We start from the raw sequence: 18,867 nt of genomic DNA, 5'->3' as shown, positions 1-18,867 counted from the left end.
ATGTGTGACTGTATTCTTAAGTTACATGGCTGTAGTATGTGTCTGTAACTTTTTGTTACAGAGAAGAAGGAGAACTAGAGGAGGGCAGAAAGGACAGTCCCCTGCTGTGGCAGCTCTGTGCTCTGTCTTAGTTGTGTGACAGAGCTGCCCTGGGCTCACCCTGACCAAGGTACAGCTCTCCCCTCTGGGCCCACATACACGCAACCATCCATCTCTGGCTGTTATCAGCTACCAGTCTGCTACTCTGTGTGTCTGTTCTAGTGTCTGTGTGCATGTGTGCGGGTCTGAGGACTCTTTGAGTGGAGTTGTTCTGGCCCAGTCACACTGATAGCCATATCAACAGTTACTCCTAGCTGATGAACCACAGAACAAAGGACCCATTGTTATCCGAGTGTGTGTGTGTGCATGGGTGTATATGCAAAGCCACCAGAAATTGCATTTCTACAAGCCACAAATGTCAAGCGCACTGCGCTCATGTGTCCTGGGAATTTCTGTGTGTGTGTTGTATGGGCTGCAGTGTAATCTGCCAGAGGCTGAGATGTGGGTCAGTTTGGCTGCAGCTCTGCGGAGAGAGACAACAGCAGGATACTGCCTCTATACTTAAAGTAGGGGGACTTGCCTGGCTAAACAAATGCTTCACGACAGTACAATGGCTTTTTAAATTGTGCATTTTCTGTGCATTTTCATTTATGCTGAAACACAATGCTTTGGATCTGTTCGTAATTCTATCCTTTTTTCTGTGTGTGTAGACAGATATGTTCAAACTATCAAACATAAGCATCTGAACTTGTGTGGAGCTGGCCTTATTAGCATAGAATTTACAGAGGCATAGTGATAGAAATAGAGATGGAAATCTGTGTGACTTCTTAATAAGGCCAGATCGGAAAGAGGATGGACAGATTAGTCATGCCTGGGGCTCATAGTGGATTTCACCTGCAGTCATTAAGCCAAAATTATTGCTGAACGTTTCGAACTCACAATGAAAGCTTATTGGAGGTTATGTAGTGTAACTAGGTGTGTGTGTGTGTGTGTGTGTGTGTGTGTGTGTGTGTGTGTGTGTGTGTGTGTGTGTGTGTGTGTGTTTGTATAGAGGCTATTGACCTCATGACGGAGCTGCTTAAATTAGATATTGATAGCATTAGCTTGGTTAGGAAATGTGTGTATCTGTGTATATGCCAGTTGAATTGTTTGTGTATATTTAGAGCTTTTGGCACTGATTGTGCATTTTGCAGCAGCCAATAGGCCATTAAGTGTCCATTAAAAAAAAAATTATGGTCACATAGACCAAACCACTTCAACTGGTCCAGTAGTGTTAAATAGCAGGATTAGTGAGGACCAAGCATGCAGACAGACAGGTAGGTTATATGATGCTGCTGACTGCCAATGACAGACAGCAGCTTTTAGAGAGGGTGTCTTTATTTGTTGATCAGTTACTTTTAATGGCAGTGTGAACAGTGAAAGGAAAAATGTCCCTCTCTCATCTGAAAGAACAATAGATTTGCTTTTTGTTTGAGGCTGAGGCAGTGGATACCATACACACTTGCAGTGACTCAGCACACTAGCCCGCCAGTTATATTATAGGGTGGTCTCTGGATGTCTGCTACACATGAATCATGTCATCCTAGCTTTGGGCCTACTAACGGTATGTTACATTTATGGCACTCCTCAGTTTTCCTTTGCATTACAGAGCAGTTCGCACCACTGATGTAATGATGACATTCCTGCAAGCACTTGAAAACAGGCAAGTACCGACATGGTAGTGAATTGGCATACTTCTGGCAAACCTGCACCAAACTAAATTTAAAGCTTGCTCTGCCATATCGATCTGTAACTCTACACAGTGCGTTTAAGTGAGACATGAATTCCCAGACATTTATAAACCAAGAACCCATTTTATGACTCTAGTTAGGTTTGTTTGTTCAATAAAATTTACAGAAAATGTTTCTGACAACCAGTATCCAATTTGGTGTTTCAATATACCCTGTGAGAGCAAGCAATTATGCATCATCACTGAAACATTTGCATAAAAAAATTGTCAAATTTTTCCATTCACCACCTTTTCTACATGAAATAGTCTAATCTAGAGGGATTGTTTACAAACCTAAGTTTAACCAATTCAGTTCTCAACATCAACAGTCCAACTTCCATGCAGCCAGTTCACTTCCTTTGGGACTAATTCCATTGAAGTATCAGTCAGAGTTTATTTTCAGGCTCTGTGTTGTTCCCAACAAGCTCCATTAAACAATTGAACATTTTTCCACAGCTTTGCAGCTTTTGAAAATGACAGCAATTTCTTTCTTGCAACATAAGGTGCTAAAGGTGCTAAATGCATGACAATTTCTGAGAAAAACCACTAGTTAGTTAGTAAACTCTAGCCACAGGGTTTACACAAGAACAGGGCAAAATCCTGGTTGATATAATTAAGGAGGTAAGTTTCAAATGGCAGTTAAGAGATGAGATGATTTTGAAGGCAAGCTCTCCTTTTTATAATGTCACTGTCTAAGCTGCTAAAACCTAACCCTTGAGTCGTGCATTTGGGTCTAACTCCATGTTATAGTTTGCAATCTTCCTGATTTTATTTATTTATGAAAGGAAAAAAATGCCAGGGTTTTTCCCGGTGGTGTAGCTGTAAACTGACTTGAAAAAGATTTGAAGTGAGGGGAACTTGTTACCGTGTGAGCGATGTCTGTCATACCTGCCTCTTGTGTGCAGTGGTCTTGAATTTATCTAATTATTTCTGCCAAGGAGATTATGTTTTCGCCCCTGTCTGTTTGTTGTTTTGCTTGTTTGTCAGCAGGATTATGCAAAAACTAATGAACCAATTTGCACCAAACTTGGTGGAGGAATGAGGAATAGGCCAGAGAAGAACCCATGAAATTTCGGGGCAGATGCAGATCATTTACTATGAATTTGATTTTTTTTTCCCTGATGTCTGGTGTATGTTGTTTGACACTGGCCTTGGTGGAGGTCTGCACTTCTTGTTGTTTTGATTTTACTCCCCTTTCACCTTTATTTTTGTTTGTATTCTTTGTGTTCACATTTTTTAAATGGGTTCTGAAGATGTTTTTCTGCACACTGCGTTTTTTTCTCTCCTCTGTTTTGTGCGCATTTTAAAGCTTCTGAATACCCTGCTTTATTCAACGCACTAAATGGAAAATTAAGTTCAGGATCATTAATGTTATTGCAGTGTATGCAGCTAAAATGGCTTCTGTTTTACACAGAACGTGTTGAATCCACTTTTTGCCACGACACCAAAAGAGAAGGAGACTGCATGCTGCGTAGAATTGCTAGGAAGTCTATCCTGGATCGGGAATGTTGCCGGGAGCATTTGAACACACAGCTGGGGGCATGCATGCACTTCAGCTTGATCCTGTTAACACGGGTGCTGGCCAGAGCAGCGACAGCAGGGAGACATGGAACCAAGAACAAATTGCAAATCTCCAGATGTCGCCAGGACACACAGAGATAGATGGGAAAGTTTTGAGCTAAATCTGTTCTGTGTAATCACTCAGGACACAGAAGAGGGAAGGTAGTGAGTGTGTGCATCTGTGTGGTGTGTGTATTATCATCACTGTCATTCCCGTTAACAGGGGACTAGTGGCCTGCTGTTCTGTTTCCTGTGCTCTCTGCTCTCCATAAACAGGAAGCAGGTCTCTCTCTGTGGCTCTCTCCTTTTATCTTTCGTTTTCTGACTGTTCTCTGGTCCCTCTTTCTTCCTCTACGTACTCTCCCTCCCTGCGTAAGTACATGAAGTGTATCTAGAAAGTGACAGTCTCCCAGAGCATGTCCTTATTATGGAAAGCAAAACAGGCTTTTGGGGGGCCAATTCATCCAAGACAAGTTTGATATAGTAGTGTGTCCAGGAACTTTGGACCAGCTGCTTCTTACCTATTTTCTCCTTGCTCTATTCCTGGCATTCCTGTTTTTCCTCCCTGTGCTTCCCCTGGAAAGCTGTCAAAAATGGTGAGCTACGGCAACAGTTGCCTGTGATACTGTTGTTGTCATCTTTTGTTGCCTTTCCTCTAGTCTCTATTTAGCATGGATTTGGTGTTTGTGCATGCACGAGGTGCTGCAGGCCCTTCAGGGTCTCCCTTTCCCACACCACTGGAGACACAAGGTGTTTGACAGAGCAGAAGGTCGAAGAGAGGGCTGGAAGGAGGTGGAGGGGAGGTGCAGTTGGCATAGGATTGGCACAGCACTGTTTGTTGCTAAGACCAAAGATGTCATCTTTGGACTTCCTCTGGTACAACATACGCTACAAACAGAGCCATATAACACATACCAAAATGCTGGCTGGGAACCAAACACACACACATTGCACACACATGCTTATAGCAAGCTACCACAACATCTTATGAAAAGAGACCTTTCCTCCTGTCTTACCCAGTTTGAGCTCTCTTTAGTGTCTTTCTCTGGCAGTCTTTAGAGAGAGAGCGGAACAGTTAGGTTTAATGCTTGGCCATGGCTGGTTGGTCACAGTGTGCTCTCTCTGAGCTTCGGGAATTGTGAAGGACTGATTTGACTGTCTCTTAGTCTTAGTTCAGTCCACACCACCCTCTAAATTGTCTGGAACAAAGGTCGTTTCAGAGCTCTTCCACCTTGTTTGGCTCCATTCCTGCTTTGAAGCCTCAGTGCCCTCAGGTTTTATCAACAACTTCAGCTCGCAAGGTGTTTTGTTGGTGTAGACATGCATAAACCACAGGATATCTTTTAAGTGATTTTTACGTGCTGAAAGAGACTTGTGCTAGGGGAGATTTCTTCATCAGTCCACCCATGAGCTCATCCTAACCTCTGCATTTGTTAGACTTACTCAGTCTCTGGATTTACGACATGAATTACCTCGACCCAGGCGGAATGGAAAGGCGTCTGTGTGGGAGAAGACAGTTAGACTTTGACGTTTAATAACAGGGAGTGTTCAGTACAGTCGGAGATACAGGCAAGATTAGGGTAGGATGATGAGGACCCAGCCTTTTGGCTGCCGTGCTGCATTCTCTACGTTGATTCTTAGCTGGTCACAGCTGGAATGAAGAGCAGTAAGGAGGGATACCGAAGACTGTAATACCGTATTTACACCAAAATTACTGGGTATAAGCAGGTTTTTTAAAAACACGGGTAAACCCGCTAATAAAAGCTGATTGACCCCTTTTCCACTGCCAGTCCAGTTTGCCTTTCTGTTTGGACTCAGGACACACACAACTGCAAGGAGCAATGTCATCCCATGCAGTTACAGAGTATACACACAGACGCAGTGGAGAAAGAGTAAGCTGCTAGCCGCCATGCAAATTGGTTTAACTGCACCGTGCTGGGCAGTTGACCAGTCTGTCTCCAGTGTCTGTGTGCTCTGAAAGACGTTACAGCAGGAAAAGGGGTGGGCTCACCTGAGTGTTGTGTTTACATCAATGCTGATCAGAGCTGGAGTCAATAAATACCTGTGTCTAATGCAGAGTCATTTGATCCATGTCTGACTGCCGATTGTACCCTTTTCCATCTCAGACAAAATTGCAATGTTAGCAGGTTTAAGTGGGTTTTTTTAACCAATGTAAGGGGCTTAAGAAGCAGAATTTTTTTTTTCTTCGGATACCAATTCTGAGAGCTAAGCCCAGGGTATCTGCCAATACAGAATACCTCTATGGTACCAGTGGCCTCTATTCCCTATTTTAAAATCATTGTAACACTGCCTCACTGGACATTGACAGAAAAATGCCAAATTTGTATGTTTTTATGTGTGTATCTGTGTGCAAATTCAGTCTCATTAGCGACAGACTGCTGACTGGTCCACTCCTTGTCAGGAAGCCTGCATGTGTTTCCCGCCCAGGTGTGTGACAGTGTGTGAGAGTGAAAGACCTGCTCTCTCCATTGGAAGAAATAGAGCCAGGCTGTTGGCACAGCACTGGGCAGTTAAAGTGTATGTGTGCGATTGTGTGAAGGACAGCATCTCTGGTCTGGCAGTGTGTGTGTGACGGGTGAATGTCGAATTGTCTTTAGCAACTTTATTTTTGCCATGAGTGTTGTAAAAGTCGAAATGGCCCCAGACATTTGACTTGAAAGAATACACTACCCCTGCGCTGTCTGCCCATGAATTTCCTCTTCTTCTTCACCGCAAGTTTAACATTATTAGCCATTAGGCACCTCCACGAGGAGGCACAAAGTAGTGACTCTGGTAGGTCAAAGTAGAACCTGTTTACAGTGCCAGCATGTTTGAGTAAAAACATCAATATTTGGTGCTAGCGTATCGGTAACGTATTGCAAGAGGAAGTAATACAATACATTACCATACTGATAATTGGTTCGACTTCTAGTTTTAATTATATTCTGCTAGAGTGCGTGTGAGATTTCATACTTTCATGCTATGCATCAACACAAGTTAAATTTTACCATATGCTGACTTGAGGGTGTAATGCATCAAAATAAGCTTACAACAGCAAATAAATGGAGCAGAACAGAAAACTCTGTTTTATGCGGCTCAGTCACGTCTGGCTAATATTTGATCCCCTTAACAAGGTTAGTATTTGTACACACTGATATTTAATCCTACAGAGAACGTCTTTAATAGACATGAGAGTTACTAGCCCTCACAACACCAATCCTCTTTAACTGCATCTCAGTGGACACACATGGAATAGGTTTCTGTCTCTGCTCTGTGGACACTTGTGTCAGTGTGGCATTGGCCCACATAATGTCATGTTCCACTGGTACAGCTCACTGTTTGGACAGGTCCACCTCTGCTCACTTGGTCTGCATTACACATCTGACTAAGTGTCCATCTGTTAGCCTAACCACTGAGACATCACATCTTGATGTACTAGGGGCATGAGCTATGTGCGTCTTTGGGTTGACAGCCAGCAAACTTGTTTAATCAGGTCTGTCTTAGAGCAGCAGTAGCTATTATAGCAGTTTTTTTGTGTTTTTAACAGTATGAGGTCAGGGTTTACATTTTATAACAGAACAATTCATGACCAGGTGTAGGAAAAGCTGAGGTAGCTGCATATGTTGGAAGACCTCCCAACTTTGCTGCACTGCTGGACAGGAGCCCAGTTAAACACACAGACGTTGAGTCTCTCTCTTATTCAAACTTTCAAATTCAAATTTGGTTTAATAGCACAGCAATAATTAAGTACAACATTGTGAACCCATGTTGTACAGTGTTCACTCTCAATCTCAGGGGACAGACAATAGAGACATTGTCTGTCTATCTTGCCCTTTGTGGTTGTTCTGTTGGTCTTTTTCCTCCCCTACATACACCACTCATGGAAGGACTAGAGCATGAAATGGGCAGAGGAAGAGGTTCGCTCTGCTGACACAGACAGCTGGGTTGCTATTTGAATTAAGGTGTTGTGTGTGTGTTGTTCTGTAGACTTGTTTTGTGATTGTCAGGGGAATCTGATGAGTCTGTACAGAAACTCTTACTTGTCTTGCTGCCAATTTGCAGATGGATTACGTTCCACTCCAACTTTGAGGAGGTGTGTGATTGATAAAGGTATAGAAAAGAGAGACAGAAGGAGAAAGAGTTTGCGACATCACGTGTGTGTGTGTGTGTGTGTGTAAGCGAGAGGGAGAAGGAGAGGGAGAGAGAGAGCAAGAAAAGCAGGGAGGAGATGAGGAATGATGACTCACACAGGAGGAGACAGACAGACACCTTTGGTGGCCACGACCCTTCACATACTGAAGCACACCTGCACTGCAGTACAGCCTCCTCACACTCACTAACGCAGGATTGTGTGGGCTGGCAGGAAGAGATTTATGGTATGGCTTCTCTTGTAATACACACTGTTAATACACACACATACACTGGCTGGCAATTGGAAGTCCCAATGGACCAGAATGATGACTTGGCTTTAAAGTAGGCCAAGGACCAGATTGAAGGACACACAGACACACAAACATATACACATACACCCACACTGAGTCATATTCAGTCTCATCTTCATTCTCTGTGGATTTTTTAAAAATAGCAGATTAATCCAGTGAAATGAGCAGTTCTGAGAATCCGTCAGTTGTCCATCCCTATTTCCCTCCCCCCTTCACCCCTCTGTCTTCTCCCTCCCTCTCTTTTTATCCTGCTCCAAGGCTGGCAAAGTGCCTTTAGCTATGTTTAACCTTTGGGTGGGTGTGGAAGGCGGGTGGATGATGGATTTATAACACAATACAGAGAGATACAGAGCTATGCTGATGATTTTGTAAATGACTGACACATTTTAAAGTCCACTTTTCAGACATGTTTGATGATGCATTTACACTCATGCCGGGAAGTGTTGGCGCAACTAGAAACATGCCTTGTGACATTGTGACTCTGACTGTGTAAATACATGAGAAAGATGAGTGTTATTCTTCCGTGTGCACAGCCAGGAAGAGAGTTTGAGTCAGTTGAGTGACAACTTCTCTCTCGTCTTCCTGTGGTTGTGTTTTCAGGTTTTGTCCCCCAAGGTGCGATCAGAGCGCACTCAGACTCTCCACATACTGTAACTGGAATGTATGAGAGAGAAATGAACAAAAAGACAATTTTTATTTAGAGTAGTCTTGACACACAAGACACACAAGAGTCATACATATCTCTACAACTGCTTAGTGTGCATACTGCTTTTTCACATCTGTAGTTAAACAAAAGGTTTTTCCTGTCTGCTTCTCTCCTGTCTCTTCAAGGAGCATGTTTGAGTGACAAGCGAAGGAGGAAGTGGGATCCCTGACGCCCCCCCCACCCTGCTGGTGGAGCACCTTTCACAACTGACCAGAGACCCCTTTTGTCACTTAGACAGGTATGTGTCCAGGAATGATGGGGCTGTATGAAATGAAGCATGTTAGTTCAGGCAGCACACTGAGGTTATTTGGATCAGCTGTTTTGCTATCAGTTGTGTCTCTCATGCCTCAGTATCAGTACCTCATTGACACACATACAAGTGTAGAGGCCAACCTTTATAAGTTTAGCTGGGTCTAAGGATAGATTCATGTTTCTTCAAGTCTGTCTTAGAAGGATACCAATGTTGTTCCTCCTGTTCATACTGTCTGGTTCTGAGCAATAATATGAGTGAGGTTTCAGCAGTTAGATGAACCAAAGGAGTATCTTCCGCAGGGCTGCATGATAATGATAATCCGATTATTTTGATCAATATTGGGATCACAATTATGTGTGTTACTCTGTGGCACAGACGCAAGATTTGTTCACTTGATCTGTTCCTGCATAACATCACTTGACCTTAATCCAAAATACAACAGATAATGATCCTATACGAGCTACAAGCTCTGCTTCAGACATTTGATTTTCGTTTTGCTCGTCTGCTCTCTGCTACTCTAAACTGCTGCTGCTGCTTCCAGGTGCATGCACAGCAGCATGACAGCTCCCTAAAAGTGAGCCCAAAGCATCTTGAGCACCCCTGGCAGTGGACTGTTAGTTTTGTATGATCAGAACATGCATTTTTAGCATCATCATATGTTAGAAATATGCATTATTAAAACTATACAAAATATCTAGATATATACATAAAGACAAAACAATAAACTAAAACACTGTACATGTACAACAGCAGATTTGCCACTGATGAGTCAAACATACCCTGGTGGTCCCTACTATTATTCTAGTGGTATTGTCATACAAACAACCACTTGTTGGTGCAGCTCGCTCCACTATCCTGACCTTCTCCTTATGTGTTGAAGCTATTGTTATTGTTGAAATACTTAATATTGTTCAATTATGTTTAAAGCCATCTGAATTCTGTTATTATGGTGGGAGGATTACTTCTCCCCGCAGAGTCCTCACTACTGTGTGCTTTGATTACTAATGATTTATTGCATGGAAGAAGTATAGTGATTGTTAAGATGTGATATACAGTGCAAACCAAATCCATAGTTGGTGATAAACTGTTTTGCTTCAGCACATTACAGATGTGTGCTGACTAATGGCTTGAATGTGGGGCCTCCAGTTTAAGGATGATCTTGGTTCTCATTTTTGCTGCACTCCTTCTTGAGAATGAAACTGTGTCAACTCTTGATGAGATGTCTGACTTGTACCAGCTTGTCTGTGTAGGGTTTATTGATTACCCAATAGTTGCAGTTGTTGGACTGTGTTTATCAGGCATGTTCTCTTAGTTCTTACAGTAGGTAGGTGGGTAAGAGCACACAATAAATACTATGGTGTTTGGATATTGTTTTAAAGGGCCAAACAAGGAGACAGCATGTTCAAGAGAAAGAGATTGCTTGCAATTTATTGGTGAGAGTAGATGAAATAACACTGCCATGGTGAGGGTCTGATTTTCAAGTGCAAAACCTGACTGTATTAAGACAGATTTGGATAAAATCCGATGTGGGTGCTTGTGGGTGGCATTCTTATATAAACTCATTGTTCTGTTATGATTTATCATTGTATAATGATGCAGATTAACAACAGTATCAGAATACTTGGCTGCTGAACAGAGACAATTTTAATGCAAGGAACTCTCAAAACCATATTATCCTTGTAGTGATGTCCATGTTTGGTCATTATGTGTTTTTCTGGTATTTAGCCGTTAAAGGGTCTTGCATAACTTTTATACTGTGCTGAAATTAGTATTGACCAATGGCTGCCTGGAAAGCAAATTTTTTTTATTCTAGTGGGGCATAGCTGTCTCTCAAAGCCTTTCCAGTACAAGTAAAACCAAACAATTCTTGAAGAAGAAAAACTTTATAATGACATTACTTGAGAGTTAAAAATACTGCATTTAGAGTGAGGAACATTGCCCTTATTTGCTCATGGTACTATAAAACAGTTTGTATTTAAATAGCCACAAAAGACTGGTTTTATGTTCAGAAAAAAAATCAAAGTAGACTGTTAAAGTGGTTAGTAGGCAGGGAAACCCTGCTGTGACGCCAGAGCCTTGTAAATCCTGCCTGGTTGGCATGAGCAGTAGTAGAAGGAGCAGAGCTGAAATACAGCAGAGGCCAGACACACAAACCTGCTGGGTCAAACAGCTCAGACTGTAAGTATGGTGATTTGATCTGTGTGTATGCATGCATTAACAACAATTAACACACAGTCTGTGGAAGTGTTTTAATTGTGTAAATTTTTATATTATGCTTTTATTTTCTTCAACTGTGCCATCAAAGCCTTTGCTCCGAACCTTTGCATATTTGTGAGGTGAAATCATGTCTGCTGGAGAGAGAGGAATAGATGTCAATGGAGAAAAAATGTGGGATTATGAGTTGTTAAAAGAACAATTACAACACACCTGTGTCACACAGACCAAGACAGAAGATGCTGGAGTGAATGTTCTTATGTCATATTTTATTTTTTTTAATTTGTCGTGTGCCTGTGTATGTATCTGTGGTTTGCTGATGTAGCCAGGCAGCAGTGTTCTCTCCACCCGTCAAAGGAACACTGTCTGTGACAGTAATGTATATTGATTTTGGCTGAAAATGCCCGAGTGATTGGAGATTGAAGTGTTTAATTCCACTTTGTGCTTGTGCCAAGCTTTGCATTTGTAATCAATTTCAACAGGGACTTTTACGCTGCCATGGGCAGTCCTATCTGTTCTACTCTTTGCCTTTTTTAAACTCGGTTTTCTCTCTCTCCCCGTGTCTCTCTTTCTTTCTCACACTCTTTCTGACAGAAAATGGAATTAACATTGTAGCAAGAGAGTACAAATGTGTCAAGTGTAACAAGTACTTGATATTTGAGGCTTTTTTTTTTTAATGTAAAGACACAGCACTTTTGAAAAGGAGCCCTTAAATTTTAGAATATGTATTTGTCAATTAGTAAAAATGCAGTCAATAAAACTTCAAACTCAGTATTAAGGTACATTATTGACATTGACCTTGAAAAATGTACTTTGTCAAGTCAAGAGTCACACTGGGCTCAGGGGGGATCATCAACATTTAGGGGGCAGCCCTAATATTCATCGCCAGTAATGCACAGAAATCAGGAGTTTCCCCCAGGATGTTTAGCCAAGCTGAGACACTTACACCTTGGTCTGTGATTGATTTAGTTACAGATTACATATTAAACAATAGTCAGACTCTTGAAATATTTGTTTATAGTATCTGCTGTGGGTAAAAATGCCTCTTCTCTTTTTCACAAAAAGTTAATGTTTTATCTCATAAAAGCGTAATAACTTTGGTATGTTAGTGGGGGTGGTCTTTGAGTCAGCCAAAGTGACCCACCTGTGCTATAAAGCACTGCAGTCAAATGCATTACAGAAATATGTCAGGTCTTTCTCTCTGCCTTTGTCTGTCCCAGTCCTTATCTCGATGTCCTCCTCTATGGGACCAGTCTATGTTCTGCAGTTGAGATTATGACCTGGAAATGAAGTGACCCCGACCTTTTTGCCTCGAGTAACTGTGTATCTCAGCTACTCCACAGAGAGCAATGGAGACCGGGCTGCGGGCCACCTTGTTCTCTTTCATTTCCCTAATATTAGCCTGTGCCTTGTTCTGCTCCAGTTGAGAGAGGCATTACAACTGTTCAGAAAATCACCATCCCCATCAGCGATGTCTTGGAAACTGTTGAGTTTATCAAGTCCACATGACTCAAGGACACCTCACACACTTGAGTAGCATCATCTCTTTTATTTTCCATTGAAGATGTGCCAAGTAGCAACATGCATTTATACATGTTTGTTTATGACGGAAAAAGTGGTTTTGTATAATAAAAAATAAACAAGGCTGTACAGAGGGCAAACAAATAAACTATGATAGAAGTTCATTATATGAATTAGCAGCACAAACTTTGTGTTGATTAACGACACAAAAATCCTTCTCTTTTATTGGCACTCTCTTATATAAATACTATCTCCCTCTCTTCCTCTTAATTTTCTTTCAGAGATATAAACATTAAATCCCCAGAAGGGAGGCTCCTTGCTCTCAGTTATAAATTGTGAAGCGAGTGAAGCCCTGGATCCTCTTCCTTTGCAGAGTTTTTTCCAAGTGGTTGTGAGAAACACTGGTTGTGCAATCTCTAAAGGGGGATTAAGCCTGTGGAGAAGAGGAGAGGAGGGGATATGAAGAGAGACACAGAGAAGGATGTGAAGGGGGAAATTGTGTTCTTGTAGAGAAGTAGTGATGGCAACCGCTCTTGAAAGGAGACGACATCTCTAAGAGACGAACAGAGGAGTGGGGGTGGGGTGGCTGAGAGGGAAAGGGTGAGATGCCCAGGATGGAGATATAAAAGAAAGATGGAGGGAACGTGATATGTTAATGGATTAGGGAGAGAGCGCAGAGATGTAGGGATGGAGAACTGTGTGTCTGTTTAATGTCATAGGGAGCCAGGCTGTTTAAAAGAGACTTCAAAGAGACTAGCGACCAACATAAACTAAACTGACGCACACTCACACACATGCAACACACACAGAGAATCAAGGCCCAGGGCTGCCGTGAGCACAGAGGAGACCTGAGGTGTCCTCTGCCATGCCCAATTAGAAATACAGTGGGTGAAGGGGCATGGCTGAGAGACAACAGTGGGAAGGTGTGTGTATATGTGTGCGTTTAGTCAATGTACATGTTTATAAATCTTCTCCACTGCTGCTTGGAGCACTGCTGTCTACTTCTTTTATGTTCACCAGGATCAAATGGCGTTCGGGGAAACCAGTTGACATCCCTCTGACAGCATTTTGACACAACTTTGTGAGCAAGAATATATCTGTGTCTTTCTCTGACAGAGTGCTTCCACGTCGGTGTCTCTCTCCGTCTTATTGCACCGTTATATGTTTGGCATATGTGCCTTGCTCTGTCTGTGCACCAGGAAAGATGGAAAGAGAGATGTATACAAGCTTCTGCTGTGTTATTAGGTTGTGTCATGTTACTTTGTGGAGGTCAAGTGAGGCCAGTACAATCCTGCAGTGGTCAGAGAAACAGAGGGCTTCCCACTGGTGCTGGAATTTCAAGCATTTTGAGAGGAGTGATCCAAACAGTGAGACTGTAAATTGATGAAATCTTTGAGGATGTCCATGAGATTCATGACTTTTCCAAAGGGTTACCTCAAAGGAATGTAAGAGAATCGGTTTTGTGTGTGTATTTTGTTTTATATTGGTTTTCAGCTGTTTTCCTGGCTGTCTTTGAATTTTAAGTGTGTCAGAGATGAGGTGGGAAAAATGGATGAAACCTGTGCTTTACTGTAACAAACTTGTTTAACAAAACAATACAGAAATTACCAAAGACAGTAGATGTAGAAAAAAAGCAATGATGAGTGTTATGAAGAGATACGGTAACATTCAACATCGCATAGCATGGCAGTTTTCTGTAGCACTCAGACATCACCCATGTGTTGACACTCACTGCACTAGGAGTAACACCCATGTGTGAGAAACACAACCACAATCAGCGGTGTGAACATGCTGCACTGATAACACTCAAGACGACAACAGCAACGCCACAGAAGCTAGAGAGCCATTTTCCTCTCTTACACATACACACACACACACACACACACACACATGCACAGGATGCCAGGTGTCAAAAGTGTCAAAAGTGTCACCTAATGTAGATGAACTGTAAAGAAATACACAGTAGGCATTTACAACTGCTTAGTACGAACCTGTATTAATCTGTTAGTAACTCAAATAAGGACCTCCTTGTATGAGGATGATAAATGACAATTGTGACTTTGAGAAATTAAAAGGTAGGTGGGTTATAGTCATGTTTTTAAAAAAAAGTTATGGCAAATATAAACAAAAAGTATGTTACAAATAGGTAGATAATAATGATATAAATGCAAAACATGTATTGGTTTTAAGCTGCAGAGTAGACAGTGTGTTGTGTAACATTAGAGCATCTTAAATTAAAAAGTTGTAGTTTGACAAAATAATCCTATCTCATGATCCACTTGCCAGCTTTTTCCTGGTGTTTTCATTCGCACTTTTCCTAAACCCATTTCCCCAAACTTAAAACAAGTGTCATTTTCTTTTTAAGCCATCTTGTGTTTCAGTGTGTCAGAGATTGTTTAGGAGGTAGGACCAGAGATTGGGGACAGCAAAGCTAAATACTGATAAAGTGAAAAAGGCCAACGTCAAATGGCCAGTTCACCAAGAGACTTGTTAACCAATGGTCAGATTTTAAATTTAAATCAATCTACTGCATACCAGGTTGGTGATTTGTAAACTGATATTACATTATGCACTTGCACGTTTGCATCCTTCATTGCACGTAACTGTGGTGTAATTGATTTGATGAAACTCTTTTCTTCCTGGTGGGACTACAGATCAAAGTATTGCGCTCAACTACTGGTGGTTTCTCTGCACCAGTTTCTCTTTGTCAGCCTAAGAGATACAGTCTTGCAAGGTTACAAAGTTTCAGTGAATTTCCTTAAAGGTTTGACAAGAGCTGTGAAATTTTAGTCTCCAGTTGGGGTCAGCTTTGCATTTGAGACCAGTATTTTTTTTTTTCCTTTTGGTCAAACTGCAGCAGTTGGCATGGCCTTGTTACATATCAGTGCTCATGTTATTGGCCATTTATTGCAGCATTCACCTGCCATTACAAGTAGCATGATTATCATGGCAATTTGTGGTGGAACCCTATTCAATATTATGTCCCCCCCTTTTTTTTTTTATATATCTCTGTACGGAGAAAATGTATATCATGCTCTGCTGCAGCGTGGATACTTTTAAGTACATAGATTAAACTAGAACTAGTCAAACTACTGTATTGTCAGGACACTGAAACTATTTGGCTCTGCAGGCACAAAAGTCTGAGAAAAGACAAACTTTTAGAGAACAGACACATCTTCACTCTTGTTTTCTGCTGTTCACGGCACTTTATGCTACCAGAATCCTATCAGGTGGAATTTAGAAATGCTGCCTTGCAGTTCTCCATCCTCCTCCATGGCTGCTAAGCAAAGCTAACCTAAGCTAAGCTAAACTAGCTATGCGCAAGCACCTTTTTTTTCCTCCCAGGGGCACAAGAGAAATCAGCGTGGCCAAATTAATTTTCTCCCTTCTGCTGCTGCAACCTGAGGGATCATTGAGGCAGAGAATCGGAGGGAGAGAGGAGAGATGGTGCTGGAGGAGAGAAGGAAAGGGGAGCAGAGGAATTTTAATGTGTCTGTCTCTTGCTCCCTGCCAAAGAAAAGCAATTACTATCACAGCTCCTCTCTCTGCTCTGTGTGTGTGTGTGTGTGTGTGTGTGTGTGTGTGTGTGCGTGTGTGTGCGTGCGTGCGCGTGTGCGTGTGTGCGTGCGTGCGTGCGTGCGTGCGTGCGTGCGTGCGTGCGTGCGTGCGTGCGTGTGTGTGTGTGTGTGTGTGTGTGTGTGCTCTCGCATGCACTTACCTGCAGGGGTGTGTGTGTGACTGCACTTTAGCACAAAGGGATTTGGTATGTTAAATGTACAAAGGGCAGATTGGTTTGTACACTGCAGGGTATTTTGGAACTCTGATACAGTAGATGTCTGTTTCTGCTGTGTAACTTTGCCTGACACTTGAAAGCAACTAAAGCATCACTAACATCCATTCCAAAACACAGATGTTCAGTGTGCTTATAATGGCGCCAGATGCTAACCTAACTAATAAACTTTTACAAATGCCATCACAGATTTACTGGTTTTTTCCTGGAGTGATGTAACACAAAAATGTGGAGGTGACCATTTGGAGAGACGCTGGCAAACAGCTGACAGATAAGAGGCGAGAGTCAGACAGACAGACAGGCAGACGGAAGGACAGATGGAGGTGTTGAGAAGATACTCAGGCAAAGAGCTGTGGGAGGGGTGGAGGTTGAAAGGAGTGAGGTAAAAAGGAAGGGAGATATGAGAAAAAATGAGTGATCTCTGCAGAGCTTTGAAAAAGGCTCTGATTGTGTGCGAAGCTCCGGGCTCACCATCTCTCCTCACCTCAGGCAGAGCTTTAATATTTTTGTCTTCCTTTCCTTTGATTACATTTTTAGGATGCGGAGGTTTGCCTACTGTAAGGTGGTTTTAGCCACCTCTCTGGTGTGGGTGATGCTGGACATGTTCATTCTACTCTACTTCAGCGAGTGCAACAAGTGTGACGACAAGAAAGAGAGAGGACTGCCCGGGAGAGACGGTGAGTGTATATTGACACATACACACACGTGATCAAAGAGGCAGACTCTCACACATTCTCCAGCATCCTCTCTGATCAATCTGTGTGTGCTTCTTTTGTAGATGCCCTCACCAGGCCGCGGGACGGGCCCGGTGAAGGGGGGAAGCCTGTGGTGATCCCTAAGGAGAACCAGGAGAAGATGAAGGAGATGTTTAAGATCAACCAGTTCAACCTCATGGCCTCTGAGATGATTGCCCTCAATCGTTCACTGCCTGACGTCCGCCTGGAAGGGTGAGCAGCTTCCCTGTAGCCAATCATCTGTCCTGTCACTTACTCCTTAAAATGGCTGTCAGTCTGGCCTAAAGCCTTTAAAAATCAGTGTGAACACAAAGTATACCTTGAAAGTCCCTGTACTATGCACACTGGGTGTTCTGTGTGATTATTTTACTTTTCCAGTGTGAACAGAATACAGACTTAAAAGCTACTTAGCATTTGTATATACTGACGAAGTGGGATACAGCTAACTGCTACATTAATATGTGGGGACCTCATGTTGCACCAGTGGGTGTTACTAAAAGGTCCAACCAATAAAATGATGACAGATCATTCAACAGTTCTGCCTTCCTGCCTGTCCTATCAAATCGAACTGCCTTTCTCTCAGTATCTAACAGCCCATTGGTTGACCCTAAAGATTTATTCCTCACTTTCCTGTTTCAACAGGAAATACATGACATTAAGGAAGCAATGACGCCATTTCACAAGGCCTTGAGGCTAACAGCACATGTTGACTTCTGGTATTCCATGCCTTAAGCTAACTTAAGGGTAATAATGAGAAAGTAGTTTATTTTACTTTAGTAACACTAGGTTACATGTGCAATTCACAGATCTGCTTGTCTGTAATGAGGATTTTAGTGTTACTGAAGTGTCTGTCAGTACCAGTGGCTGCTGGTTGTTCAGTCTTCAGAAAGGGAAGCAGTCATAACAGCAGACAGACATGCATCTGGCCAGCGGCATGGAAGACATGTCAAGGTTCAAGTTCAAGCAGGTGGAAACCAGCTCAGCCTTCCATCCGCCTTTGCCGCTTTTTTCGCTTCAGCAGAGGAACATGCATAGGTCAGTAACGAAGGATTTCAGAGAGACAGACAGACAGAAAGACTGACTGACAGACAGACGCAAGACTGACAGGCAGGGGCACATGCACACTAGACAGGCAGAAAAGAAAGAGGACATTGATCCGTGAAATGGGTTTTAGTCTTTGAGCGAGAGTTGATTACTAGGTGTGTTTTCACTCAGCCTTCTCTCCGTCTATCTGCTTTTCCAATTAGGAGATAAGAAAGAGTCAATATCGAGCAAGGGAATGTGTGCCTGTGTGTGTAGGTATGCGTACGTTTGTGTTTGTTTCTGTGTATGTTTGTTATTTGTTTGTTGTTTGTTGTGTGTGTGTGTATGTGTGTGCACGCTGCAGGTTTTTAGGGAAACTGAATTAATTCATCATAGCTAAACGGGTTTCCACAAGCTGAAACTTGGAAGCAGAAACTCACTTATGTTTTATTTTCATTATTGTCAGCAGTACAGCCATTGAGTCTAAATGCTTGTGTTTTTATGTGTATATATGTGTGTGTGTGTGTGTGTGTGTGTGTGTGTGTGTGTGTGTGTGTGTGTGTCTGTGTTTGTGTACATGTGGTTGGGAGGATCTGCAGTATATGAAAATACTTTCCATGACCACACCTTTCAGAAAACTTGACATTTTCTCCTTTTTTAGATTCTGACTTCAACATTAGGAAAACATGCTCTATATGTATACGCATGTGTCTGTGTGTGTTTGTAATGTTGCAAGAGTGACGCTGTTTAATCAGAACCAGTCTGCCCGCCCATCCCAAAAATTCCCTCCATCCGCAGGCTGTAGAAGCGGCCTTTA

General features: G+C 42.3%; 1 protein-coding gene across 2 annotated transcripts in view; it reads left to right on the top strand.

Moving 5' to 3' along the window:
- galnt1 (UDP-N-acetyl-alpha-D-galactosamine:polypeptide N-acetylgalactosaminyltransferase 1) overlaps positions 1-18,867 on the top strand; it is a 38,653-nt gene that overhangs the window by 7,651 nt on the left and 12,135 nt on the right. Inside the window, exons 1-4 of one of the 2 annotated variants that reach the window (XM_071470471.1) lie at positions 6,420-7,743; positions 8,641-8,753; positions 16,831-16,970; positions 17,072-17,240. In XM_071470471.1, coding sequence (XP_071326572.1) covers positions 16,832-16,970; positions 17,072-17,240 — 308 coding nt within the window. In that variant the 5' untranslated portion in view covers positions 6,420-7,743; positions 8,641-8,753; position 16,831. Of the gene's footprint in view, positions 1-6,419; positions 7,744-8,640; positions 8,754-16,830; positions 16,971-17,071; positions 17,241-18,867 lie in introns of those variants that run through there. The other variant, XM_071470470.1, reaches the window with a different exon arrangement.

This window comes from Trachinotus anak, unplaced genomic scaffold (genome assembly GCF_046630095.1).
Source record: "Trachinotus anak isolate AG129_WGS33_773 ecotype Australia unplaced genomic scaffold, CSIRO_AGI_Tana_v1 ptg000032l, whole genome shotgun sequence".
NCBI classification, from domain to species: Eukaryota; Metazoa; Chordata; class Actinopteri; order Carangiformes; family Carangidae; genus Trachinotus; species Trachinotus anak.
The sequence above is the reverse complement of the archived record's forward strand: the minus strand, read 5'-3'. Positions and strand labels throughout refer to the sequence as shown.